Here is a 27162-nt window from a genome sequence, read left to right as displayed (position 1 = left end):
GGGCAGAGCAGGCATGCAGGGCAGCCTGGGCTGCTAGGTCGCAGTCCCAGAAACCTCTGAAAAGTGAGAGCTCCACCGGAGAACTGGCTCAGGTGGAGGTGGGAAACACACAGATCTGAAGGGGCACATCTTGACCAAGCCCCCTCCAGGTCCCGCCTGACAACGATGCACAGGAACCGGGGCCCGTTATATAAGAACTAGAGCAAGATCATGCCTGATGCCCTCCTGTCACAGTTTCTGTGGTTTCCCGAATTCGTTTTCACAAGAGCCTCTCTTAAGACAGGCTCAGCTTGGCCACAAAGCCACCCAGAGTTTCTTAGAAGTCTCCAGTTCCTCTTCCCCTATCTTTAAATAAGCCCATTTCCCCTCCATCCCCTCAAAGGACCTCCAAGGAGCCCTGGGAGATTTCCTAAGAACTTACGTCCACCCAACTCTACCCTCAACAGTCACCAGGATCCTTTTAAAATGTAGATCAGATCTCCTTTCTCCCCAGCTAAAGGACCTCCCCAACCATGCCCTTCACCCCCAGGCAGGACTACTCGGGAAAAGCTGTCCATCCTGAGGTGTGCTCCTGAATTTCCTTCATCTGAGAGAGAGACAGGGAAGCATGACAGGTGAGGGTCTAGGCATCCACACTTACTTTCTAAGCGTTCAATACAAAAACATTCACTCACACACACATACACACAAAGCAGATGTAAAGAAGTGCGTGCACGTTAAGTCACTTCGGTTGTGTCTGACTCTTTGCGACCCCATGGACTGAAGCCCACCAGACTTCTCTGTCCATGGGATTCTCCAGGCAGGAATACTGGAGTGGGGAGCCATGCCCTCCTCCAGGGGATCTTCCCGACCCGGGGATCAAACCCACATCTCTTCTGTCTCCTGCATTGGCAGGCGGATTCTTTACCACTAGCGCCACCTGGGAAGCCCAAAGAAATGTTAACCGTGAGGAATTCTAGATGGTGGGCATATAGCCGTTCACTGTATCCTGTCAAACTGCCTACATGACTGTCAAGTTTTGTGAATCACCAAAAATCCTTAAAGACTTTGTATTCTTTATTAAGAATAGATTGTCTCACTGTATTTGGAATAGAATCCAAGTGTCCCACCCTAGTACAGAAAGGTTCTCCACCGCAGTCTCCTCACTCAGGCTCTGTAGTCCAACTTGCTTGTTGCATTCTGTCCCACGTTACCCCATGCTGGGTCCTACCTCGGGGCCTCTGCACTTGCTGTGCCCGCTTCTGGACGCTCAGACCCCCAGATATTCACACAGTTGTCCTTTCTGGTCATTCCTCTCTCAGTTCTCAGGTGGGACATCCAGGCTGTCCCCCAACCCACTTCTCTGCCCGGCACTTGTCCCTCCTCTCCTCCACTCAGCATAACACAGCTCAGCACTGCACCAGGCCCACAGCACGTGTTCAGTAAATACTTCTTAATTCAATGAATAACATAGGATGCCCTGTTTCATGAATCCCATCTACCCAGTTGGGTGCTTCTGGTCACCATCCAGTCAATTTAGGAGTCTGAGAAGGTCAAGAAAGGAAAGGTTGGGAAGCCCACCACTTCTTACCCCATGGATCCCCAGAGTCCAGAGGTGTTGCCCCCCCCCACCGCCCCCAGCCTCTCAGTCCTTCAGCATCTGGGACAGAAGTATCTCCCTTCTCTGAGGGTCCAGCTGACATCTAGGGCCAGAGCAGGGTGGGTTCAGAAACTGTTTCAAAGGGTCCAGGGCCCTCAAGTGATACAATCCGAGCTTTTGTGAGATGGTCTAAGAAAGAGTAGTTCTCTCTTTCTGGCCTCCAAGCCTGCTGCAGAAATTCAGGTCCCAAAGGAAAATGAGTTTGTCAATGTGCTAACACAGAGTTTAAAAAAGAAATAACCACCAAGAAACCGCATAGACTTCAGGTACATCAGATCAGGTACAACCTGATCCAACCACTCCTGAACTCCACTCAGTAGACTCTGTCAGCTACAGAAATTCTTTGACCGGTTAAGCCCATCTGAGCCAGCTTTTCTTCCTCTCACAGCTGAAAGAATACTAACAGGTAACACTCCCTCCATCCCTCAGCCCTAACCTCCCCCAGCGAACCAGTGATGTAAACGCACATCCGAAACCACAACTAAAGGTGTCCTCTGGCGTGTGCCCTCCCTGCTTTGGGGCTGCCTCCCAGCTGAGACTGGAGTGTGCGTGCAGCGGGATGCAGGAGTCATACTGCTGCAAGGAGGCCTCCCTGCCTCTCTGGGTCCTGACTTTCCTGAGCCCAGAATGAGCACAGTGGGTTGGGAAAGGCTCATTTCTCAGGGAATCCCCTGCAATCACCGTCACCCAGCACACAGCCCACCCCCGTCCTCCACCTCTGCCAGCAGACCTCTCTCTGCCCAAAATATCCACAGTGGGTCCTCTGACAAGGGACCAGGTTTCCCAGCTAATGTTATGCTTTCTCCTCTTCCAAGTGGGAAAAGGAGGGGCAGTGTCCCCAGCACCCCCTCCCGCCCACACCCTTGCTTCCTTGAGGCAGCTGAGCCCCGAGCCCCCGGCTTCACTAAAGCAGCTGCTGTCTTTTCCTGTTTCTCTTGCTGTCCTTGGCTTTTTTTCATGCCCTGGACACTCAGGAATCAGGCTCAGAACCCAGGGGTCCTAGGGGCTGTGGTCTGAGTGGTGGGGACCATTTCCACTCTCCAGGAAGCCTGCCCCACAGAAGGGAGGGGGCAGCAGAAGAGATTCTAAGGCTGGGGGCCCCAGTGATGACTTACCCATTGTTTCCGGGCGTGATTCCTCCTCTTGAAGTACAAGATTAACTTTTTCCGCATCGCCTGGTTTCTAAGCAAGAAGGAGACAGCCAACGGGGCAGGTCAGAAAGGCAGGGTTTCAGGAATTTCGTCCCTCGCTGAAGTTTGCCCCATCACTGGCTTCCGGTGAGGGAAGAGACCCCATAGTCCCCCGAGGCAAGCCACGTACTCCCAATGTGCGTCTTTCCTCTGCCCTATAGGAGGTGCCCCCCCACCCACATGGGGTGAGCATGGTCTGCAGGAAAAGAGGGCTCTGAAGGGGGGTCAAGGTCCTGTGACTTCCTGCCCTCCCCAGAGCTGCCATCACCCCTACACACAACCAAGCTCCCCTCTCTCGTCAGCCACGGGAAATCAGCCACAGAGAAAAAGCCACAGCCTTAGACCAGGAACACAGGCCGGGCAGACTAAGCCCCCGAAAGCTGCAGCCACACAGAGGCAGGATCTTGGGGTCTCGCCTCAGTGACCCCAAGCCACCTCCAACCAAGAAAGACCCTGCTCTGTCCTCCTGGGGTGGAGGTGATGTGGATAGGCCAGCGACAGGCTGGTGGGGCCCAGTGCAGCAGGAACTCCAGGAAGCACTCGAGGGGGTCTTACGCCTCAGGTCGGTGAACCCAGACCCCTCCCGCCATCGGGGTTCTCAACCAAGGAGGTCACACATAGCACCACGAGCTCAGAGGGGAGCGGGCACTTCCAGGGGGTGGGACGGATGCGGGTGGTTCAGAGAGAAAGAGGAGCAGAGAGAGAGACACCGAGACCAGGAATGAGAGAGAAAAGGAAAGCAGAAGGACAGACAGAGGCCCAGAGAGAAGCAAGGGGAGAGAGAGAGAGAGAAGTGGATAAGATCCCAAATGAGGACAGAGGCCCAGAGGGGAAGGAGCCTGGCAGAGAGACAGACAGCGAGACAGGAGGGGAACAGGCCTCCAGGCAGAGGAGGACAAGATCCAAAAACAGTGGGGGGGGCGACGACGGATACACAACAAGGACCTACTGTAGAGCACAGGGAGCTATGCTTAATATCCTGTGATAAACCATAAGGGGAAAGAATATGAATATTCCTATTCGTAAAACAGACAGCCAGTGGGAGTTTGCTGTATGGCTCAGGGAGCTCAACGACAACCGAGTGCTCTGTGATAATCCAGAGGGGTGGGACGGGGTGGGAGGTGGAAGGGAGGTTCAAGAGGGAGGGGATGTTTGTGTACCTATGGCCGATTCATGTTGATGTATGGGGCAGAAACCAATGAAATACTGTAAAGCCATTATGCTCCAATTAAGAATAAATAAAGGAATGGAAATGGTATAGAGGAGGCAAAATTTTTAAAAGGAATATTAAAAGAATGTATATATTTGTATATATATATTTGCAGTGCAGCAGAGTTGTATAGCACAACATTGTGAATCAACCATTCTTCAATAATAAAGTAAAAATGAAAGAAAGGGAGATGGAGCCCTAGAAGAAGGCAGAGGGAGAGTCAGAGATGCGGACCAATGCAGAAAAGGGGGGAAGGCACACCCAAGGACCCACTTCCCCCAGCCCCCTCCCCACAACCTCCAATACACAGCAGAGTGCAGCAGCTGGGGTCTGCGGGGGTCACAGGCAGGCCCCAGGAGGCCATCAGGCCTGTGAACTTGCTTGATTCCATCCGAGTGTACAGTGGGATCAATTTTTCTGGGGCGGGGTCCCCCAACTTGCTCATAGCCTCAGCTGCACCCAGAACCCTTGCAAAAAGCTCACAAACCGGTGGCTGGGAGCCATGCATGCACAGGTCTACCAGCACGCCTTACCCTGTCCGGATGAGTGTCCCCAGACCCTGCAGTGATTTCCAGCATCCTCACTATCAGGTCTCAAGTCTGAGACGCTGACAGGCCTGCACGGACCCTCTTCATTTATGGACCGCAGCCAGGCTTTGAGCCCTGTCTCCATCCATCTCCCGACAAGGAAAAGCCACACTCACTTTCAGGAGGGTCGCTGGTAAGACCCTGGGCTCCCTGGATCAATCTGATTTCACCTCCTGTCGCGCAGGCCTTCCACCTCAAGGTCTCACTACTTAACATCAATCTTGCCCTCCCCAGCAGGGTGGGCACTGGGGGTCCTCAGCCATACAGGCTGAGACCAGAACCCTTCATTCCACAGCAGGGGGTCTCTGAGCAAATCTCAGAAGGTCTCTCAGCCTCGGTTTATTCATCCGAATAATGGGAGCAATGGTACCATGCTTTCATCTCCTCAGTCACTCAGCAAAAGTTCACCGAGCACCTACTATGCGCCGGGCACTGTTCTGGGTCCTGGGGACCCAGGGGTGAGCAACACAAAGCCCTGAGTCCTCCGAGTCTTCACGGAGGCAGGTGACACATAGAGGGACCATGCTGACAATAAGCAATATAATCCTGGGGACCTCCCTGGTGGTCAAATGGTTAAGAATCTGCCTGGCAATGCAGAGGACATGGGTTCGATCCCTAGTCAGGGAACTAAGATCCCACAAGCCCTGGAGCAACTAAGCCGGCACCTCACAACTAGAGAGTCTGTGTGTAGCAACCAAGATCCTGCGTGCCACAACTAAGACCCGATGCAGCCAAATAAATAAATATTTTAAAAAATGATAACCTTAGATTCAGAAACTTACACAGAGGGATGGGGTAGTGACTGGGGGAGGGGAGGGCATAGCTATTTTAGGTTCAGGGTGCAGAAAAATGTCTCAGAGTTGGCCTGGACATTTCAATCACCAGGAGGGCCCAGCTATGGAATGACCCACAGGGAGATGCACTCCAGGCAGAGCACACGGGGTGTGCAAAGGCCCTGAGGTGGGAACAAACTCAAGTGTTTGCAGAACAGACAGAAGAAGATCCTTGTGGCTGCAGAGTGCTGCGGAGGGACAGAGGGGAGGAGAGTACAAGGTGAGCAGGGCCCACTGTGCGAGGCCTCTTGGGTTGGAACACAGGAGAGGGTTTGGACCTAAAGGCAGCAGCTGAGAAGGCCAAGAAGCCGTGACAGTCCAGAGCAATAAGCCCACCAGCTCTGAGGTCTTGGGTCTCTAACACCACTCTCCAGTAAAAGGAGCCATTTCTCAGGACTTCTCTGGCAGCCTATTGGTTAAGATTCAATGCTCCCATTGCAGGGGGCATGGGTTCGATCCCTGGTCGGAGAACTAGGATCCTGAATGCAGAGGGACATGGCCAAAGAAAAAATAGAGCCATTTCTCCCTGGAGGAATGACTGAGTCCGGCACTGGGGCAGGAAATATACAAGATGGGCCCAGAACATCTTGAAACAGAGAAGTGTTAAAAAGGAAGGACAAAAAAAAAAAAGTGTGGTGGGGGGGTGTCAAAAGGACACAGGACCCAACCTAAAAGAGTTTCTGACGACCAAAGCTGGAACAATCTGAGAAGCAAAGTAAACAACACTAGTGCTAGATTATAACCCGAAGAATAAAATAAATATCCACACATCTACACACATGTAAATAAATGATAGAATAAATAAACAAAGGAGAGAGAAGGGACACGTGTTCTTTGTGTGTGTGCATGCATCCTCAGTCAAGCCCAACTCTTTGCTACCCCATTGACTGACTGTAGCCTGCCAGACTCCTCTGTCCGTGGGATTTCCCAGGCAAGAATACTGGAGTGGGTTGCCATTTCCTTCTCCAAGGGATATTCTTGATGCTGGGATCAGACCCTGTGTCTCCTGCACTACAGGCGGATTCTTTACCACTGACCCACCTGGGAAGCCTTACAGAATTTCAACTACTAAATGCAGAAGGACTGAGGGAAGTAGAAAACCACTATTAGATACCACGGTGCTAATTGTTACAGGCAAGACCCTTCCATGAATGTTAAACTGGTTGGCAAAACGTTGAGGAAAGATGAGAAATTTGCATAGCTGCAAAGCATTTTCCCCAAATATTTACTAAGCATCATGGCAGCTTTCACTTGAGTCCACAAAGTCTTTGATATTCGCCCTTTAGGAGGTGCAACTGGACTTCCCTCCCCTTGACAGTAGGCTGGACAGCGAGTTGCTTCTAAAGCACAGAGTGGGGACTTCTCTGGTGGTCCAGAGTGGTGGTTAAGACGTCACCTTCCAATGCAGGGGGCACAAGTTTGATCTCTGGTCAGGGAACTAAGATCCCACATGCCTCCTGGGCAAAAAAACCAAAATGTAAAACAGAAACAATATTGTAACAAATTCAATAAAGGCTTTAAAAATGGCCCACACATCAAAAAAAAAAAAAAAATGCACAGAGTAGGGATGGGAAAGACAGCAACTTGACAGGGAGACAGCTGACACTTCCGGGAGCAAGGGAGCAAAGTCAACACCACCCGCAGTGACATAAACACCCCCAGTCAGGGTGCTAGGTGCCCCTGATGTATCGTGATGGGAAGGGCACCCCCTCACCTCGGGGGGACTCTTCCCCCAAATCCACAAGCCCAGCCTCCTCCTGAAAAAATATCAAACACACCCAAATCGTAAGACATTCTGCAGATTCCGAGAGCAGTCCTCTTCAAAAGTGAAAAGGTAAGGAAAATCAAGGAAGATTGAGAAATGGTCACAGAGTGAAGCCCAAGGGGTCACGAGGATGAAGTACAGAGAAGGATTCTGGATCAGATCTTGGACCAGAAAACAGGCATCAGTGGGAAAATGGAAAATCCAAAGAAAGTCTGTGCAGTGGTCCCCAATCTTTGGGCACCACGGACAGGTTTCATGCAAGACAATTTTTCCATGGACTGGGAGATGGTTTGGGGATGAAAAGACACAGGAAGAGGGCCACGTGAAGATAGGGTTGGAGTGAAGCGTCTACAGGCTAAGGATTGCCAAGGATGCTCAGCAAACACCAGAAGCTAGAAAATGCATGGAAGGATCCTCCCCACAGCACCTGCAAGAGATCACCCTGCCGATCCCTGGATTTCCAACTTCCAGCCTCCAGAACCACAAGAGAATGAATCACTATAGTTTCCAGGCAGCCTGGTTGTTGTGAAGAGTTCTGGCAGCCTGAGGAAACTCACACAGCCTGGAACAGTCTACCCCAAGCACGGTGCTGTGGCTTCAAGCTGAAGAGGCCTCAGTGAGAACAAAGGCTCGCTCGCAGGGGCAGAGGCCAGGCAAGCAGCCGTCTCCATTCCCCATAGCTACTGGAGGGCATGTGTCCTCCCCAGCTGATCCGGGTTTCCTTCCAGAGCAAGCTGGTATCCATGGCAGGTATCCATTCGCTGACTGCCAAAGAGGACCAATGTCAAGTCCACAGGTTGCAGACAGGTGCAGTCCACCAAGGAGGGCCAGTTCCTGAGACTGCTGCGTTTGAGCTGTGGAGCTTTCTGAAAACACTGCGTTTGTTGCCATTATTGAAAACCAGAAGCTGCTGCATAAAAAGATGAACAGAGAGCTTCTCTTAAAAAAAAATCAGGCAGCCTGATCACACTCCCTTATGGCCACAGACTGGGAACTGAGGTCTGACTGCCCCCCCGGCACCCTTTTAAAATGCTTATTTATTTGGCTGTGTTGGGTTTCAGTTGTGGCTGTGAACACTTTAATTGGGCTGCGTGGGATCTAGTTCCATAACCAGGGATCGAAACTCTGTCCCCAGCACTGGAAGATTGGAGTTCTACCCACTGGACCACCAGGGAAGTCCCCTGATTGCCCATTTAAAAGAGTGACAAGCTCACCATTCCCCCTAGTCCCTACACTCCCTAGCACCTCCCACCAGCCCTTCCCTAACTTTGTTCCTGCCCCAGAGGCATGCATCTGGGTTCACAAGCTTCTAGACATCTGGCTTGGGGTATTCATTTGTGCAACATTCTTCTGGCAAACTTTTTTTTTGAGTGTTTATTTTGTCGCAAGAAGTGTTTAGGTATTGCAGCTGCAAACAGCATACTGCAGACAAATCTCTGCCGAGATTTTGTCTGGCAAAAATAAGAAGCAGAGTCTCTCTCAAAGGGTTCTGGAAGGACCGACAGACCAGCAATGTGATGAGTTCGTTGGTGGAAGCATTTTTAGGGTGCAAAGGATATCTCAGTCTCCTGGAGAAGTCAGGGTTTAAAAAAGCACAACCTGCCAAGAAATACAGGCTTTGTTAGCTGACACTGAACTAGGAGAAGGGGAGCCAGGAAGGAATGAAAAGTCTGTGGACGTTCAAGGAGAGTCTGGCCAAGCCCTGGGGTCTACAGGATTCTGAAAAAGGAAAGCATGGGACAATCAGGGGAGGCTTCCTGAAGGAGGTGAGGTTTGAGCAGAGGCTTGGGAGAAGCAGTGAATGGGTGGGCAAAGAGAAATAAGGTGGGCACCCTTCCAAGGGAGGAAGGGTGATGGTGAATTTGGAAGGGGTAAGGAGGGGTGTTCAGGGAGAACCAGACCCCCCGACTTCAGGGGAAGAGTAAGATGGAGGCAGCCCGTGCAGGGCCCTGAATGCCTTTGGAAAAGCTTGTCAGATTGGGGTGACTGATGGTCTGAAACATGCTCACTGGGGGCCAAGCATAACTTTTCCCACACAGTGTGACTTCCAAGGAGACCAACTTACTGACAAGCAAGGTGATGTGACTTGTCCGAGGTCAATGGGCTAGTGAGGGGCAAAGCCTGGACTGCAGACACAGGCAAGGAAAGCAGGGTGGCTATGCAGACTGGGCTGGTCTAAAGAGTGTGGCTGTGTGGCCCCAGGGAAGTTACTCAACATCTCTGAACCTCCAGAGCACAAGGACCAGTTAACAGTAACCTGGGTCCGCAGTGCCCTTCCCACCTGCATGGCCCTAGGGCATCAGCCAAACCCCAATAAGGCAGGAAAAGGGGAGAAATCAGTCTGTAAGACAAGAAAATCCGGAAGGAAGAGCCACCAGGAGCCAGCAGGCTTCCAGCCTCGAGGGGAGGAGAGAACAAGGCTCAACACCAGGTAAAGGGGTGGCCACGGCAGAGCACACAGGAGCTGCAACTGTAACCATTGCATCAAACCCACAACCTTTCACCGAATCACTGTAGGCTCCCTGACCCAGAGAATTCAGCCCCAGCTCTCCCTGTGGGTCCAGCCTGCAGAGGGCAGGGAGCCCCTCCACGGAACACCCACTGATGCTGCTCTGGGGTCACCCCCCACCCACCCCTGGCCCCTTCCCCTGCTTCCCAAAGCCTAGGAGCTCTGCAGAGTCACTGCCGAAGACTGGGGCTAAGACCAGACCACAGCCAGTCTCCCGCACCATCCCCGCCCCAGCCAGGAGCATGGGCGGCCACCCCCACGCCTCCAGAGGAGGCAGGTGGCAGAGGACAGCATCGGGGTGGGTACAGGTGACTTCAACACGTCCAAAATTGCCAGTGCAGCAGGAAGTCAGGCGTGAAATTAACTTTAACTCAGAGGCCCCAGCATGCAGACACAGAGAAATTAAAGTGACAGGGCAAGGTCCTTGGGGAAGGGATAACCTTCCACCTGGTGGCGATTACAGAGGCGGGAGGGAGGGAGCCTGGGAGGAGGCCCAATTGGGGTGAGCTGGTGAAGCTTTGCACTATGAGAAAGAGAACGCCTCACCCCAGCCCCAGCCTGATCTGTCTTCTTGTCCTTATCAAGCTATCATTATATCACAGACGTATTTCTTTATGATCTGTCTGCGCCACCAGAATGGCAGACCTCCTCACTCACTGCTCTCTCCCCGGTGCCCAGAACAGTGTCTAGCACAGAGCAAGTGTTCCTAAATATCTGCTGAATGAATAAGTGAATGAATGAGGGAGGGTAGCTCTCTTGGTCTCTGCTGATGAAGTGAGAAAAATCACAGAACATTTCCTACAGGCCTGACACTGAATAACTTCTAGGGATTCATTGAATCTTCAACTCATCTCACAGATGGGGCAACCGAGGCACCGAGAGTGACTGGCCACGCGAGCCAGATGCTTGTGGTCCTCAACCTGCCCCCTAGACCATGGGCTCGCAAAAACCCCATCACATCACTTCACGTAAACCTCATTACTAGCCTCCTTTAGCTCAGATAATAAAACCCCAAACTCGTCACCAGCCCCTAGGTGATCTGCGTAGCACCTTCTTCTTCACCTACCCCTTCGGGACCTGCCAGGCTTCTCTGTGATCCCGCCAGCTCAGTCCAGCCCCAGGGCCTCTGCAACGCCGGTTCCACCTGCCCCTGGTTGGGGGAAGGGTCATGTCAGCTGCTGCTTGGTCTCTGAATGTTCCCTCAGCTGTCAGGTCCTGGCCCTGATCCCCTCAGCTAAAGTCACCCCTTACATTCTCTCCCATCACCCCGTCTGCCATCTTCATAGCACTTTTTTTTTTGTCTTTGTGTTTTTTTTTTTTTGGCCATGCCACACAGCATATGGGATCTTAGCTCCCCAACCAGGGGTCGAACCCATGCTCTCTGCAGTGTCTTAACCACTGGACCACCAGGGAAGTCCCTTCATAGTATTTTTTAAAGTAAATGACTGCACTGATTTAATCACGATCACACTGGAACTAAAATTACAGAATTGATTATGACTTCAGTGGCAAACTATGGGGAAAAAATTAAAATTTTAAGAAGAAAGCAATTCAAATAACTTGTTTACAGATACATTTTTCTAACATGAAACAGACCACTTATCACCGAAGAAATCTCAAAATTATTTATCTCTATGTTTTAAACTTAAACATGTTCATCTGTGACTTAGATTTGGAGTAAATTTCACTAGGCAGTTACCTACTTAGCCAAAATGTACTCTAGTAGAGGAGAACTGTCCTCTGATGAAGATTATAGGATATAAGAATTGGGCACTGGTTTCAGTAAACTCATAGCTTTATTTTACTTATATGCAGCAGTATCTTATCAGTTAGTACTATTTGTATGGATACCTTTTGCCTTTGTTGTTTGGATTCTATGGCCATTCTTATAACCTGAAATCATCCACGCTATTCAGCTTAAAATATTACTCATTTGTATTCTAGTGAAAAAAAAAATGTATGCAAGACTTCTAGTGTAATAATATTGCTATCAAAAATGTTTATGTTGAAAGGAAAGATACAACTCGGTATATTAAAGCATAAAGAGCTTAAGACAGCTATGTGATCACAATACTTTTTATTTGCTGATATTTTCTCATTTACTTAACTTGTTTTCTGTCTCCACTGCTAGATAAAGCTTAATGAAAGTATAGGGAACTTGGTCTTGTTCACAGCTAAATCCCCAGGTCCTAGAACAGGGCCTGGCACATAGTGAGTACAACAAATGTGTATTGAATGACTGAACGTTCCCAGCAGGGTCTGCCCAGCTGAGAACATGCCGCGCTCATCCCCTAAACCAGCCATGAGAGGCCCTAAACCAAAGTCCACCTGGGGCTCCCCCAGCAGTGGCCCCAGGAAGGTCCTGGAAAGCTTTATAAAGGACTAATGTGGCCTGATTGGAAGATAAACTATGTAGTATTGAGAGAGACTTGGTACCGGAGCAGTGAACACACTCTCAAGGCCAAACAAAGGCACAGTCCACATAGGACACGGAAAACCCAGGGATACCCCAATGCTCCCCTGGAAAGGACACCCCATAGCCCCTGGCAGCCAAAGGCTAAGTGACAGGCAGCAACAAAGGTGAGGCAGGTGCTCACAAGCCCAAATAAGCCAAGGACCTCAGTGGCAACAAGAAATTTTTCTAGGTTGCTCCATTAGCCACCCGGAGCTGCAAGGAGGGTGGCTGTGTTGGGTCACCAGAGCCTAGACAAGTCATGCGGGTCCAAAAACTACAAGAGGAGGGACCTCCCCAACAACCTGTCCAGCACCAGCAGATATCTGAAAACCATCAGGAGGTTTGCGTGCCCCCCGGGATGGGGAGCTCAGGGCTGCACATACACCCTGCAACTCCACCCCAAGGAAGTTCAGACAGTCAGACCAAATGGGACTGCCCATTGGACCAGCTAAGCGCCGCCCTCCTGAGGTCACACAAAAATGAACCTTGAACCATTCAAAGATTGTGATCCCAAAGGACCTACCTATAACCTAACATCCCCGGAGTGTTCATAGCCACATGTTCAACAGGCAAGACTCCTCTGACCTTTCAGACTCCTGGATGACGACATGAGGTAATATCCCCTCCTCGGCCAAGGAAGCTATGCTGCTGCTAATGCATGCCCAGAAAAAAGCCAACCTCTTTCTGACAGTCACAGTTCTTCAACGCCTGGTGCCCAGCTTGAACACATAAAGACACTGGCCCCCAGCACCGTCCTGGTGCCCCTGGTCTGCCAGCTCAGCCCACGCCAAGTGTGCGTGGCACTTCACTGATATTTTTCTGCTTCTAGTGTTCATCTGGGGAAAGGCCCCTTCACTGGGCTATATCATACTGGCCATTCCAAAGCCTCTGGGTCTGGGTGAGTGCTCCCAGCTGCTCCCACACTGGGCTGTGTCACAGATGGACCCCCTGTGCGCACCACAGACAGTCCTAACTATGCTTACATCAGAGCCCAAACCACAGGGTCCCTGCTTACTCCGTGGCCACCTCACGAGCTCACACTCCTCCTCCTGGTAACAGCTTCCTCCAGCTCAAACAGGAGGAGGACCTGCAGCCCTCCACCTCTGTCTCTCAGAAGCTATGCATGCAGCTTGCCCACCCTCCCCAACCACGGTCTGTCGCCCAAAGCTTCATGGGGCCACTCCCTTGGCCCCTCACCACCTCTGCCTTTCCATCCAAGGCCCTGCCTGGCCCAGAACTCCGGCCTGAATCGCCCCCTTCCATCCCCTCCTCCAGCACCTGGCCCTGGCTGGGAGCCCCGACGGGAACTCAGAACCCGCATCCCACCCCGGGGCCCCCATCCCACCGTGCGTCTGCACGGCTGCCCTCAAGTACTCACATTTTGATGTTCTCATGATACTGCCTGGTGTCGGAGGGCTGGTTGTACAAAGGCTGCAGGAAAACAGAGAGGGAGGCAGGTCAGAGCCGGGCCAGGACTGTGGGCGGCTGGCGCGGGCTGGGCTGGCCATTGCCCTGTTGCGGCGCCCCAGGCCCTGGCATCAGGGAGCTGTCCACTGGTGTGAGAACCAGCCGCCAGCAGGCATAAAACAGAACATGCGGACCCAGCCCACAGCCCCAGCCAGGAACAGACTGTGACCCTCTGGGCACAGCGATGGGTACTATGGCCCTCTCCCCTGGGGCCACCGTGGCTGCTCTGTGGGACACAGGACAGTTCTGGCATGAGCACCCAAGGCAAGCACACACCTCCCAGGTGAGCTGAGATCAGCAACGGTCTTGAACAGAGAAAACTGCCCAACATGGTGACATACCCTGCCACCACCAGGGACTGGCAGAAGAGAAAACAGCCCAATAGTGCCAAGGGTTGGCGAAGACATGGGGAGATAGGAAGGTGTGCGTACAGCCGATGGAAACATACACAGGTATCTGTGCCCCTGAGATGTGAAGGGAGGTGTGCCTGAGGACCCTCTCCCCTCCTGCAGGCGCCCTGGAAACAGTCAGGCACTGTGTTCCACCAGGAGATGGGCCCCAGAAGGCACAGAAGGCATCGTTCATAACAGCAACACATTAGAAGCAAGCCAGGACTTCCTTGGTGGCAAAGTGGTTCAGACTCCGTGCTTCCAATGCAGGGGGCACAGGTTCAATCTCTAGTCAGGGAACTAAGAGCCTACACGCTGCACGATACGGCCAAAAATGTTTTAAAAAGAAGCAAGCTGAGCATCCACCTTCAGAAAAAGGAATAAGGAAGTCAGGACTCGTTTACTCCTCGAAGGCTACACGGCAGTGAGAAATGAATGAACTGGGTCCACATATAACAACAACAACAACAAGTGTGCAAATCAAAAGGAGGAAGTTGCTGCAGTGTCTGCGATGGGGCAAGAGCTGAGCTAGATGCTGTGTGTTCTCTCTCCTGGATGGCAGGGCTGCAGTTAAAGGCTAACCACCCAGGCTCACATCCCGGCTCTGGCATCTTCCAGCTGTACGTCTCTGGGCGAGCGACTTCAGCCCATCTGTGCCCCAGGTTTTCATCCGTAAATGGGGTTAAACTTGGAGAGTTGTTGTCAAGATCCAACGAGATAATGAATGCAAAGCTCTCAGCCACGTCTGGAAGACTGAGAGGCCCAAGAAGTATCAGGGTCCTTGTCACCATCAGGGTGCAGTGACTATATTCATGGAAGCAATTTTTCCTGCCCACCTTGTATCCATCCACACCCAGTGTTTTGTTTTTCTGTTTGCCTGTTAGTCGCCCAGTCGTGTCCGACTCTTTGCAACCCCATGGATTGTCGACTGCCAGGCTCCTCTGTCCATGGAATTTTCCGGGCAAGAATACTGGAGTGAGTTGCCATGCCCTCCTCCAGGGGATCTTCCCGACCCAAGGATCAAACCTGGGTCTCCTGCATTGCAGGCAGAGTCTTTACCGACTAAGCCACCAGGGAAGCCCCAGTGGGACAGATGCAAACTGGGAAAGCAAATGAAGCCTTTCTGCTCTTTCTTTCTCTCTTGTTCGCCTGCTCCCCTTGCCCCTCACCGTCAAGGACCCAAGTGTAGCTTGGCCTGCTGGAGGCAAGAAGCTGGCACGGAAGATAGGAGCACTAGCCAAAAACCTAGAACCATCCTAGCCAAAAGCTAGACCCACCAGCTGATTTTCCAGCTGCCCACAGATGGGAGTGGGCCGAGCCCACATCAAGAGAAATTGCTCAGCTGACTTCTATACTGGTGGGAAATATCAACTTGTTCCTTAAATCTGGGGCCAGTTTGTTACACAGCAGTTACTGACTGATACAATTACCATCGCCATTTTACAGATGAGAAAATCTAGTCTCTGAGAGATTGAAACATTTGCCTCTGGCTGGTAAGAGATGAGCTGATACTTGAACCCCACCTCCCAGCTCCAGCCCTGGAGGGAGGGGTTTGCCCTCTCTCTGCCTGCACTCCTCTTTGTGTGTCTCCTTCTGTATATCTCTGTGCATCTCGCTTTGTGTTGGCCTCTCTTCCTACCCCTCTCACCTCCCTCCCTCTCTCTGTCTCACACACCCACCCAGGCAGCCACGGATGACAGTGGTACAAGCCTCAGGTACAGAGGGTGATGGGTCAGGCTCGGCAGGCAAAGACGGAGATGTGGTGTCCTGAAGCCTCGAGGTAGGGCCCTGGGGTGAGGCAGGATGGTATATCAGGCCCCGCCCTTGAACCAACCCCTGAAGAGGGAGCTGAACACACCTCCTGACGTCGTCCCAGCTGATGGGGACCACCCCCAAGCCTCATGGCGCAGGTCCAACCTGTCATTTCCCCAGGGACAGGCCTCCTACCCTCTGTGGACGGCCTTGGCTGGGGACAATTCACCATTCCTCAGGCAATTCCAGGCCCCAAGCTCAGCTACTCCCCCCAGGATGGAGATGTTGCCCCATGGCTGGCACAGGCCATATCTCCCCACGCTGGGTCAGCTGCTCTTCCAGGTGCTTGGCTCTAATCGAGGAGGTTTCCCCACCCCCCACTCTGTATATCTGAACATCAGGGGAGCAGGAGAGACCACAGTCAGACTCAGTGCAGAACTTCCCAACCAGAGAAGGTTAACACGTTACTGCACATGATGACAGCCCACATCTCAGGATGGCAAGGAGTCCTACAAAGATGTCTGTACTGAATTCCAGGGCATTAAATGCTGTACTTAATCCCTGGTGACTCTGCATCAGGTCTTTTATGTTCTCCACAAGCTAATAAAACACAAGCTTGGCAGGAGTGGACACGCCTTACATGTTCACTTCGGGGAGCAGATGGGTCCCAATTTAAGTGATGGCGTTCCCGTTGCTAACTGTCAGACATATGCCTTCAACAATCAGGGCCTCAGCGTCCTCATCTGGAAAATGGGCATAGAGCAAATAGGAACTACCTTATAGGGCTTTCGAGAAGCCCAGGAAGTGTCAGATTTGGCGACTCAACTGCCGTCTTTTGGTTTTACAGATGGCAGTCTCCACAGTCTAAGGAGGCCAGGAGAGGCTGAAGGACAACATAGAGAGACCCCCGGTGCCATTGATGGGCTGGGGGTGAGAAGCGGCGGGGGGGTGGCCCGTTTCTACAAGGTGGGATGGGCCAGAAAAGAGGAGACGGACTTCTAGGAGGGCGGTGGGGTCCCAGCCCGCCTCTGACCTGCCAAACCTGCAGGGGAGGGATCACTTTCACCCTCTGGCCCTGCTGGATGAGACAAGGACACAGCACTCTGCTGCCCCAGGTGGCCTTCAGCAAGAGGCCGGGAAGAAATCAGAGAACACCGCGGGGTGTGCTGCTTCTAACCAGAGGGGCTGTCCTCCAAGGAGGCACTCGCTGGGCACTGAGGTAAACGGACCTGGGCGGGAAACACTCTGGCCTCAGGAGGCTGTTCGCTGCCCTGTCATGGGAGTAAGGAGGGATCACAAGGCATCTTTGGCTGGTACACTGCTAGAGGGGAGGGGGCAGGGCCAGAGGTGGGGGTTCTCACCCCTCCTCTCCACCTGCAGGGGGCTGTACAAGGCCAGGCAACACCTGCTCTGTCCTGGGAGGCATGTCCTTTAATATAGAGGCCATGAGGCCACCTTGGCCTTCACACCCACAGCAGCTTTCTCTGCTACCGCCCAGGTTTCCCCTGTTGCCAGGGCGACACAAGACCAAAGAGGTGGGACTTTTCCTGGTGGTTCGGTGGTTAAGAATCCACCTGCCAGTGCAGGAGACACAGGTTCAATCCCTGGTCTGGGAAGATTCCACAGGCGGAGCGACTAAGCCTGCTTGCCACAACTACTGACGTCCGTGCGCCTAGAGCCTGTGCTCCGCAACAAGAGAAGCCACCGCCGTGAGAAGCCGCGCATCGAAACTAGAGAAAGGCTGCCCGCAACAACAAATACCCAACGCAGCCAATAATAATAATAAACTTAAAAAAAAAAAAAGGTTTAGGTGGGGAAATCCCTGGCCTAGACCCCAGAGGAGCGAGGCGGGGCGGGAGTGCAGGAGCGGCTGGGGTATCGATAGGAAGGCCCACCCCCTCCACGCCTGTATTTCCTCCTCTAGAAATGGGGGCGCAGCTGAGTAAGGAGGGAGAAAGAGCGCACACAGGCCAGGATGTGCCAGACTGGAAGGCCTGGGACAGAAATGACTAAGACAGAGGAGCTAGGTCTTGGGGAGAAGGACGGGGCTCCTCCCTGAGAAGAACCAGGTTGGACGAGGTGCCAGAAACGAAGTGTCAGCGCTGGGCCTCGGTCCTCTGGTGACACCGCATTCTTAAAATAACACTTCTGAACAGGAAGGAAACCAGTGACTCAGAGCAGTATGGAGAGGAGGTGGGGGCTGGGCTGCCCCTTCCTCTGGGCCAGGCCTGGTCCCCAGGGTGCAGGGGTGGAGGGCCGAGCCCGCAGGGCCCTGCTCGGAGCCACTCTCACTATTATCTCTTGCCCACGCGCGTTTCTGCAGGGCCCAGGACGCCCCCCAGGTGACTGTCTTCCTCGGCTGACTGCTCCCTGGCTGCAGATGGCAGAGACCCCTGGGGAACTGGACTCCCCAGTGGTGCCGCCCAGTGACCTAAGACCTGGGGTCAGCAGCGCCAGCCCTGCTCCCAGCCTGAGACAGGACTCCCAGGTGGCACGAAGCAACTCTCTGTGAAGAGTGTACCTCTGAGCTGCCTCTGCTTGGAGGATCCCTCTGGCCACTCGGGCCTTGTGGTACCCAAGACAGAGGGCAGACCTGTGAGGAATTGGCTGGTGGCAACCCCTGGGGCTCAGCACACCTCTCCACCTCATCTCTTGCTGTATGACCCTGGGCAAGGCACTGCCCTCTCTGAGCCTCACCTGGAAGATGGATGATGACATCTCCACAAGGCCTGACTTGGTGCTCTGTCAGCGGGAGTCCCCTGTCTAGCCCCGCCAAAGGCCACCGAGCCAAGAGCCATGTCCAGGGACAGCCATGCAGCCTCACCAGTCACTCCAGACCTCCGCCTCCTGTGCCACCAACCTTGAGGAAGCCTCCTCTCTGAGAACCCCAAGCAGAGGACGGCGTCCTCATCCCCAAAGACCCAGGAAAGAATCACTGAGACTGTGAGCCCCACAGACACCCTGCTGCTCTCGGCAGAATTCCTCAGGCCTCCAGACCCAGGGATCTCCCTTTAGGTCCCCACCGCCTACTCAGGAGCCCCCGGGAGTAATTAAGTCAGGAAAGGGGAAAGGAAGGGCCTCCAGGTCTAGAAATGGTTGAGGGGCCAAATCTAGTCCTGGAGCTCCCCTGGCAAGAAAGGGGAAACCAAGGTGAGCAGCGGCTGACTGATGGGGATGAAAAATGGTGGAGTGACTCTTGCAAATCATCTGGCAATTCATTCCTCAAGAGGTTAAACACAGAATGAATATGATCCAGCTGGGTGGGTGAGGCAGTAAAGAATCTGCCTGCAACGCGGGAGACCCGGGTTCAATCCCTGGGTCGGGAAGATCCCCTGGAGAAGGGAATGGCAACCCACTCCAGTACTCTTGCCTGGAGAATCCCATGGACACAGGAGCCTAGCAGCTACAGTCTGTGGGGTCGCAGAGAATCGTACACGACTAAGGGACTACACTTTCACTTTCAGCAGGTCCAGGCTTAGATATCCACCCAAGAGAAAGAGAAACACATATTCACATGGAAATCTGTACGTTCATGTCCACAGCGATTCATTTATAATGGCCAAAAGCAAAATCTACCTAAAGGCCCATCAATGGGTAAATGGATAAACTAAATGCGGTCCATCCATACAATGGAATACAATTCAGCCATAAAAAGGAATGAGGCAACCAAGACACAAGCTACCACTTAAGAACAGGAAGCTGAGAGAGAGAAGCCAGGCACAAGAGGCCACGTGTTGTCTGATTCCACCGATATGAAATGTTCAGAACAGGCAAATCCATAGAGACAGAAAGCGGATTGGTGGTTGGGGGGAGAGGGATGGGAGGCGAGGAGGGGGAAGATAAGGAGGTGATAGTTCAGGGAACAGAGTTCTTTCTGAGAGGGTGAAATGTTCTCAAGTCAACTGCGGAGACGCTCACACACATCTGCTAACGTACTAAAAACCACTGAATTGTACTCTTTAAATGGGAGAATTGTATGGCGCGTGGATTACGTCTCAATAAAGCTACTTAAAAGCTGTTTTAAAAAGAGGCTGCGAGAGACATCTCAGAAAGCATGTACAACGGGAAGCAAGAGCTCAGGCTGGAAGCTTGTCACCCATTGCAGGAGGAGCGTTGGGCTCTGTCCTTGAGCCATAGGAACCCCTACCCCCACCCAACTCCCTGTCTGGCTCTGCTCCCTGCGAGGACCTGGGGACAGGAAGAGGCCAGCTGCTCACAGCTCCACAGGGGCCCATCCGCAGCCGGCCCCCCAGGCTGGGGAGCAGCTGTCACTGCAGAAAAAAACTCCAGGGACAAAAGTTCCACCCTCCGAGGCAACCACAACACCAAGTGCCTGCCGGGGGCCAGGTGCTGTGCGGGCGAGCCTTTACCGCACACGACTTCATTGGTTCCTCATCAAGATCCACAGTGTCCCCATTTCACAGACGAGAAAACCGAGTCCTTTTCCCAAGGCCACGCGACAAACGCAAGGTGGGGCCAAGTTTAAAATTAGGCTCCAAATGCGTAAAACTTTATTTCCGCCCCCCAGCCGGTACACACATGCAGAGACCCTCACACCATCCAGCAGGCGCATCCCCCGTGCTGTGCCCCCCATCTCTGCACCCACCCGCGCCATGGGACACCCACGCCCGGGTCCGGGCAGGCGGGAGCTCCGGCCATCTCTCCCAGGACTCCAAAGCCACCAGCCAGGAGTTTCCGCGCTCCCGTGCTTCCTATCCTTGGTGACACAGAGGGTGGCAGGTGCCTGAGATAGAAGAGGCCTGGTCTGCTTCCAGTCTCTGCTGCCGACGTGGCATCTTCCCATCAGCAAAACGACACCAACAGTGGTAACAGTAACAACTAACCCTCCACCCTCACTGTCTAAGGGGTGGCATGTTCAGGGCTTGACAAATGGGTGTGTGGCTCATCTTCACTAATGCGTATGTGCGATTATTCGTCCCAGTTTACAGACGAGGAAACAGGGCACAGAGAGGTTAAGACACCTGCTCAGGGTCACACAGCTAGGAAGCAACAGACCTGCGAGATGAACCCAGATCACCCGGCCCAGAGCACGGGCTTTCTGCGATCAGCCAGACCGCACGGGTTGGACTCCAACTGGTCAATCTTGCAGCTTGACTGGCCGGGCTTGGGAGCAGAGCCGGAGGACTGACACACCCCCACCTCGCACCCAGCACGGCCCGGCCCACCTGCCCACTGTTATCTGCCTGTCCCTCTTATCAGAGGGTGGATTTCCTGCCTCCTCCAGAGGACAGGGCAGCTTGGCAACAGACAACTTCCTCCTTGCCTCCACACCCACCTGCCGCCCCGTCCACCTCTTCAGCTACCCCCCGCTTCCCAGAGCACCCCACCCTGTTCCCCAGCTCACCAGCTCCACCTGGGGCCCCAGGCCTTCCAGAATCCGATGTGCAGCCTCGGCCTTCTTCTGCAGAGGGACAGAGAAGAGGAAGAATTAAAAAAAAAAAAAAAAAAGACACCCAAGGCGCACGCACACACACACACACAGAGAACAGATTATAAATAGAGGCCTCCTCCTGGAACACCAAGCAGCTGCCTAGCCCAGCACGCCCATCCAGGCCCCAGGGGTGGGGGTGGGGGGCGGGGAAGGTCCCCCTCGCCAGCCCTCCCTGGGCTGCAGACCAACACAGAGAGGCCTGAGCATCCCCACAGCAGCCCTGGCAAGCCCGCCAAGTTTCGATTTGAACAAACACACCCTGTTCTCCGGTGCCGGCTCCCCAGAAGCCCCCAGCTCGATGGCCCCCCCACCCACCCAGGGCCCAGGGTGGGCACAGATCCCCGGCCAGGCCTCGAGATGCCTTCCTCTGCCTTGGAAGCCTGGAAGCCGGCTGGGTGTCTCCAATTACCTCGGAGCTGGTGCTGCCAGTGAGTGGGGAGGAGGAGGGGGAGAGAGGGCGAGATAGAGGCACGGGGAAGATACCCTTTCTAGGATTCTTCTATTTCACAATCATGTGACTATTTCTGAGCTGCCCTGGAGCTCCCCGCCTCCCTCCCCACTCACAACTCAGGACTTATTAGGAAAACAGGAACGTATGGCAGAAAGGGCTAGGTGACTGCGAATTCAACAGGCTGGACCCTGACCATGAAGGACACGTTGTGTCCGTGCCAGGCCCCCAGTTCTGGGACCACAGGGCCCGCCTGGCTGGGCCAGCTGGGGGATGGGGTGGGCACAGAGCTGGGAAAGGTGGCTTCGGGGGATGTCTCTATCCAAAGGAAAGCGGGGTACCCACAGTGCGCACGTAGGAGACCTGAGACCCTCCCGTGACCCAGGACAGGCAGGGTGTTCATGACTCAGCCCAACTCAGGGAGACCAGCCAGGACTCGGCGTGGACGGGCAGGGCAGGCCAAGCAACTCACCATCATCAGATCGAAAGCCTCCCCCAGTGATCCCCCAATCCAGATCCACCATACAGGGGTGACCCAGAGCCCCGGAGGACATGGCTGACAACAGAATTAGAGGCCCAGGTGTCACAGCAGTGAGGAGGCATGCTGAGGGCCAGCCTCACCCCTCCCCCAGCCCCCGTGCCAGGGGCAGGTATGTAGGTGGGCTCAAGCTGGCACCGAGGACGTCTCTGCCTAGAGCCCTGGGCCCAGCCCACCCAAGAACAAGCCATGATCTCGGCCCCCTTTGTGCAAAGCCAGAACCCTGAGGGCAGCAGCCTCAGAGTGTGGCTGGGGGCCAGAAAATCTTGTGGGGGTGGGGGACGCAGTGCAGACGATTATCATTAATGATGGCCATTTTATTGAGAACCTACTGTGAGTCAAGCATTGGGTACACGGCATGCATTAGTAGTATTTGAATCACACATAACACGGAGTCAGGGAGATAGAAATATCCCCATTTTACAGATGATGAAACTGAGGCACAGGAAAATAGTATAATAAGTCTTTCTTCTGATCTCCAGGCTCCAAGAAGGGAGAAAGACAAGAGCTGGTCCTATCCAGGGCCTCCCCTAGATTTAGGTCCTGCCTCTTTTTTGAGTTGTGGCAGATACCCATCTGGTAGTCACCGCAAACCACCCCAGCCCTGGTCACATCACAAAGCCAGAAACTGTCAGCCATGGGGGACCAAAGATGGAAGAATTCCCTAGCTGGACCAGAAGGACTGGGTATAGGGTGGCGAGAGGACAGGGTCACTTCCACAAACATTTGAGCAGCCACTCTGTATTAAGCACCACGGCATGAAACAAAACGAATAATATTAGCCTCTGTCTGCAATAAACCGAGGCTAGTGGGCAGTTAGTCATGAGCAGTGACTGCAGGTTAGTATGCTCAGGCAGGAAAGGTACATGAGGTATACGAGGGAGTCATTAAGTGGGTCAGTCACTCTCTCCAGAAAGGTAAAAGGAGGGATACACAGTCGGGGTTTTGAGGAATGAATAGGAGTTTATGTATACTCATGAGGCTCTGTGGAGATGGGCAACTGCCCATTGAGACAAAGAGGTGACGTCAAACACAGGAAGGGCAGGGCTGGAGAGACTGGGACACTAGAGCTGCCACATCACATCCCTGGGCCTGGGTCTCAGATGATCCGGGACCCATACAGGGGCTCAGGAACCCTGTGTCCTATGAAGCACAGAGGATACCGTCTTCTATCACATCCTCCCTGTCTCGGGAACACAAACACCTGGGGAGGGGCCTTCCTGCAGCCCCTGCAGAAGAGAGCAGGGAAGAGACCCTTCCTGACCTTCCAAAGCCACAGGGAGCCCAGGTGATGAGGCACAGCCCAGGGCAGCCAATTCTTGTCACACAGCCGGTGAGAGAGCTCCTTTGCTCCCTAACAGGCCTTCCCCCAGGCTCTGTGCTGAAGCCCTGAGTGGCCCTGGGGCCTTTTTAAGACAACTCAATTTCCAAAAGGTCACTCAGGGAAAAAAAGAAAAACTGTCATGGAGCAGTCCTAAAGATGCCACAACGCTGGAACACGGGACAGCAGGGCGGTCAAGAGCAAGGCCACATGGGCAGCCGGACTGGGCTCTGATCCACTTGCCAGCTGTGTGGTCCTGGACACGTCCCTTCACCGCCTCCGAGCCTCAGTTTCCTCATCTACAAAATGGGGACAAGAGCAGCACCGCCCCATGCAGCTATTGAGAGAATTAAATGAACCGACACACATTCCGAGCTAAAATCAGAGCTAAAATCAGGATCTGGCATGTGGGGAGTGCTAGGTAAAGCTGTTATTACTGCTGTCAACAATAATGACAAGGCCACGGCTCACACCAGGTGACCCCTTACACGTGCCAGGCCTGGATCCCTTGTAAGCCCTGTCCCTTTGGATTCCTGCAGGTACTCATGGCAGAATCTTCTAGCATCAGCCTCATTTACACACAAAGAAGCCGAGGCTGGGGTCACACAGCTCAAGTAGCCAGTAAAGGATGGGACAGGCAGGCCCTGAACTGGCACCCCACTTCCTCACGTTTTCCTGGGGGTGCTTCTTCCACCTCATGGTACCCATCGCGGCTCCCAGGCTCTCTGGTCCAGTTTGCAGGGGCAGGGCAGTGGGAGCAGTGGGGAGGGGGTGCCACTGGGAACCTGCTTGGTGGTTTCCAGCGAGCTAGGGCAGTCAGGATGGCTTTCGAGAAATACACAGCTGTCCACCAGGGACCCACGTCTGGGAGTCCGCTCTGCTTTAACCCTCAGCAAGTCACTTCAGCCCCACACGTGCTGACTCAAACACATGTGTATCCACACACAGTCATCCCACTGGAACACACACACGTGCACAGACATACAAATGCGTAGGAATCACAGGCCCCGCACATGCTGAGCCACACACAGGCACACACCCACACACGCACACACACAGAGCCCTCAGTAGGTCTGCCCACGTAAACAAATAAACACATACATGTGTGGGGTACAAGTGCACAAACATCCCCCGCAAGGTGGTTCCAACACACAATTTGCACATATGAAAACAGCTGTCCGTTGTTACACATGTACTCACACACATGCACACGTGAACCGCTCCCCCCAGACACACACACAGAGTCCTAGTTCTTGGGCAAGAGGGCCAGAGCCTCACCCTGACCAGACCCCTAGCCAGCCCCCCGCCCCTTGAAGCCCCCATTCTAGCTCCTCCAGTCTGAGCTCCAAGCCTCACCCTCCTCTTCTGCAGAGAGGAGGCAGCACCAGGAAATACCCACTTACCCACCCAGGAAGTCTGGGACCCCCGCACCCCATTCTAGGCTGCACTACCCTCCCCTCCATACCTGGCAAGTGCTACAGCGTTTCAGGGGAGCAGTTACCCCTCCCCCCAGGCCCAGCTTCCTCATCTGTAGCTGCAGCCTAAAGACCCCGTCCAGGTGCAGGATGGAAGTGACCGAGTGCCGAGGTATAATTCGTGGGCCCTCGTTAACTCAAGAGTACAGCACTCCCTACATGCAGAGGAATCTGGAGGAAGCCTTGGACTCCAGGGCTAGTTAGACAGACACAGAGGCAGAGGCGGAGCTCAGCCTGGGACGTCCGTATCACAACTCGAGTGGGAGGGGAGTCTGAAGCTGGGCATTGGGGTTCCTGGACTCCCAAAATGCTCTACAAAATGCTTCACATTCTTGGTTATAATTACTGATAGAATTATTTATCTTTGTCCAGCTTAGGCCTAACCACACTGTATACACACTTTACTAGAAAGCTGCTTAAAATCTAAGACAAAAAAGGACTTGGTTCTTACTCTCTGATTTCCTCCTCATCCCTTAGTAATCGGAGGGCCCTGCCTCCGCGAATTCTGCCTCCTCACCATCTTCGGAAGGGGCTGTCATCCTCTTCACTGGAAATATCCTTCTACCTTTTCCCAGCGGTGCCCATCTGTGCAGACCTAGCTCAAGTCACCTCTAGGAAGTCTGCTTGGACTGCCCACTGCCCTGAATTTCTACAGTGCCAGCACCAGGCAAATTGTGTAAGGATGTGTAAACATCCTTCGCTAGTGCTGTGTGTGTGTTTGCTGTACCCAAACTCAAAGTGTGAGCCTCTTCCCACACCCGCCAGACCTCCACCTCCAACCCCTACACGTTCCCTTTGAAGATCAAACGAGAGTCCATCCCCTCTGTGAGCCTCCACATGTGCTGCAACCCCCACAGAAGGCACTCCTCAGGTCGATGGCCCACCCACTGGTCCCAAGAAGCCTTTCCCAATCCTGGTCGTGCCCCGCCCTGCCCATTCCTGCCCCTTGGGGCCTGCAGCAACCCTGCCTCCTGCTCTGCCATCTGCGTGCACCTGCCCGGCCCCGCCCACACAGGCAGCTCCCCCCATGCATGCTGGCGCCTCATCCATGTGGCCCGAATGGATAATGAACCTGAGTCCAGTCTGCAGAAGAGCCAGGCAGGCTCTGCCTGGCAGGAAGCCGCATTTTCCAGCCGGCGTGGCATTTAAAGATAGACCCTTGTGTCCGCCTCTCAGAGGAACCCGCAGAGAAGGAAGGAGGATTAAAATTTAATCCGACTGATCCCCCAAGGGGCAGTAAGTCCTGACTGCTCCTGCCCACCCGGCCTCCAGCCCTTGAGGCTTGGCCCAGGTAGGGGGACCCCGGCCAACCTCCACTCGGGACACAGGCCAGTCCCACCCAAAACTAGAGGACTTTCTGTGGGGAGAGTCTCCCACCTCTCTGGCATTCATTCATCTGTTCAACAGATACTTAATAAACACCCACTGTGTGCCAGGCGCTGGAGATACAGCTGGGGAAAAAAGAATCCTCGCCCTCATGGAGCCTCTATTCACAATAAACAAACAAAATATAAATTATGTCCAGTGGCGACAATTAAAGCCAGGGAGAGGAGGTGCTGATGAATTTTCAGGATTAAACAGAGAGTTAAATGGACCTTGGACAAAAAGGGGACATTTGAGCAAACAGCTGAAGGACTAAGAGAGAGACAGCCCAACGGGGAAAAAGGAGCTCTAGGCAGGGGACACAGTCAGTGCAAAGGCCCTGAGAAAGAAGCATGCCTGAGTGTTCAAGGAAGTACAAGGGTCTGAGGCTGGAGCAAAGGGTGGGGGCAGATGAAAGGAAAGAAAAAGGGACTGGAACAAAGAGGGGCAAATTCTTCAGACCCATGGTGTGTCTGGCGGCGGGGGGAGGTGGTTTCAATACATGAACCGTGAACTTCCAGATGTTCAAGCTGGTTTTAGAAAAGGCAGAGGAACCAGAGATCAAATTGCCAACATCTGCTGGATCATGGAAAAAGCAAGAGAGTTTCAGAAAAACATCTATTTCTGCTTTATTGACTATGCCAAAGCCTTTGACTGTGTGGATCACAATAAATTGTGGAAAATTCTGAAAGAGATGGGAATACCAGACCACCTGACCTGCCTCTTGAGAAACCTATATGCAGGTCAGGAAGCAACATCAGAACTGGACA

At 53.4% G+C, this 27162-nt stretch overlaps 1 protein-coding gene across 1 annotated transcript in view; it reads right to left on the bottom strand.

Annotated features, from left to right (window-relative positions):
- NCOR2 (nuclear receptor corepressor 2) overlaps positions 1-27162 on the bottom strand; it is a 189920-nt gene that overhangs the window by 109509 nt on the left and 53249 nt on the right. Inside the window, exons 7-9 of the mRNA XM_040251285.1 lie at positions 21162-21218; positions 13567-13619; positions 2755-2821 (exon numbers count right to left, since the gene is read on the bottom strand). Of these exons, the coding sequence (XP_040107219.1) occupies positions 2755-2821; positions 13567-13619; positions 21162-21218 (177 nt within the window). The remainder of the gene's footprint in view (positions 1-2754; positions 2822-13566; positions 13620-21161; positions 21219-27162) is intronic.

The sequence above is a fragment of the Oryx dammah genome, unplaced genomic scaffold (assembly GCF_014754425.2).
Source record: "Oryx dammah isolate SB20612 unplaced genomic scaffold, SCBI_Odam_1.1 HiC_scaffold_12, whole genome shotgun sequence".
In the NCBI taxonomy this organism is placed as follows: domain Eukaryota; kingdom Metazoa; phylum Chordata; class Mammalia; order Artiodactyla; family Bovidae; genus Oryx; species Oryx dammah.
The sequence above is the reverse complement of the archived record's forward strand: the minus strand, read 5'-3'. Positions and strand labels throughout refer to the sequence as shown.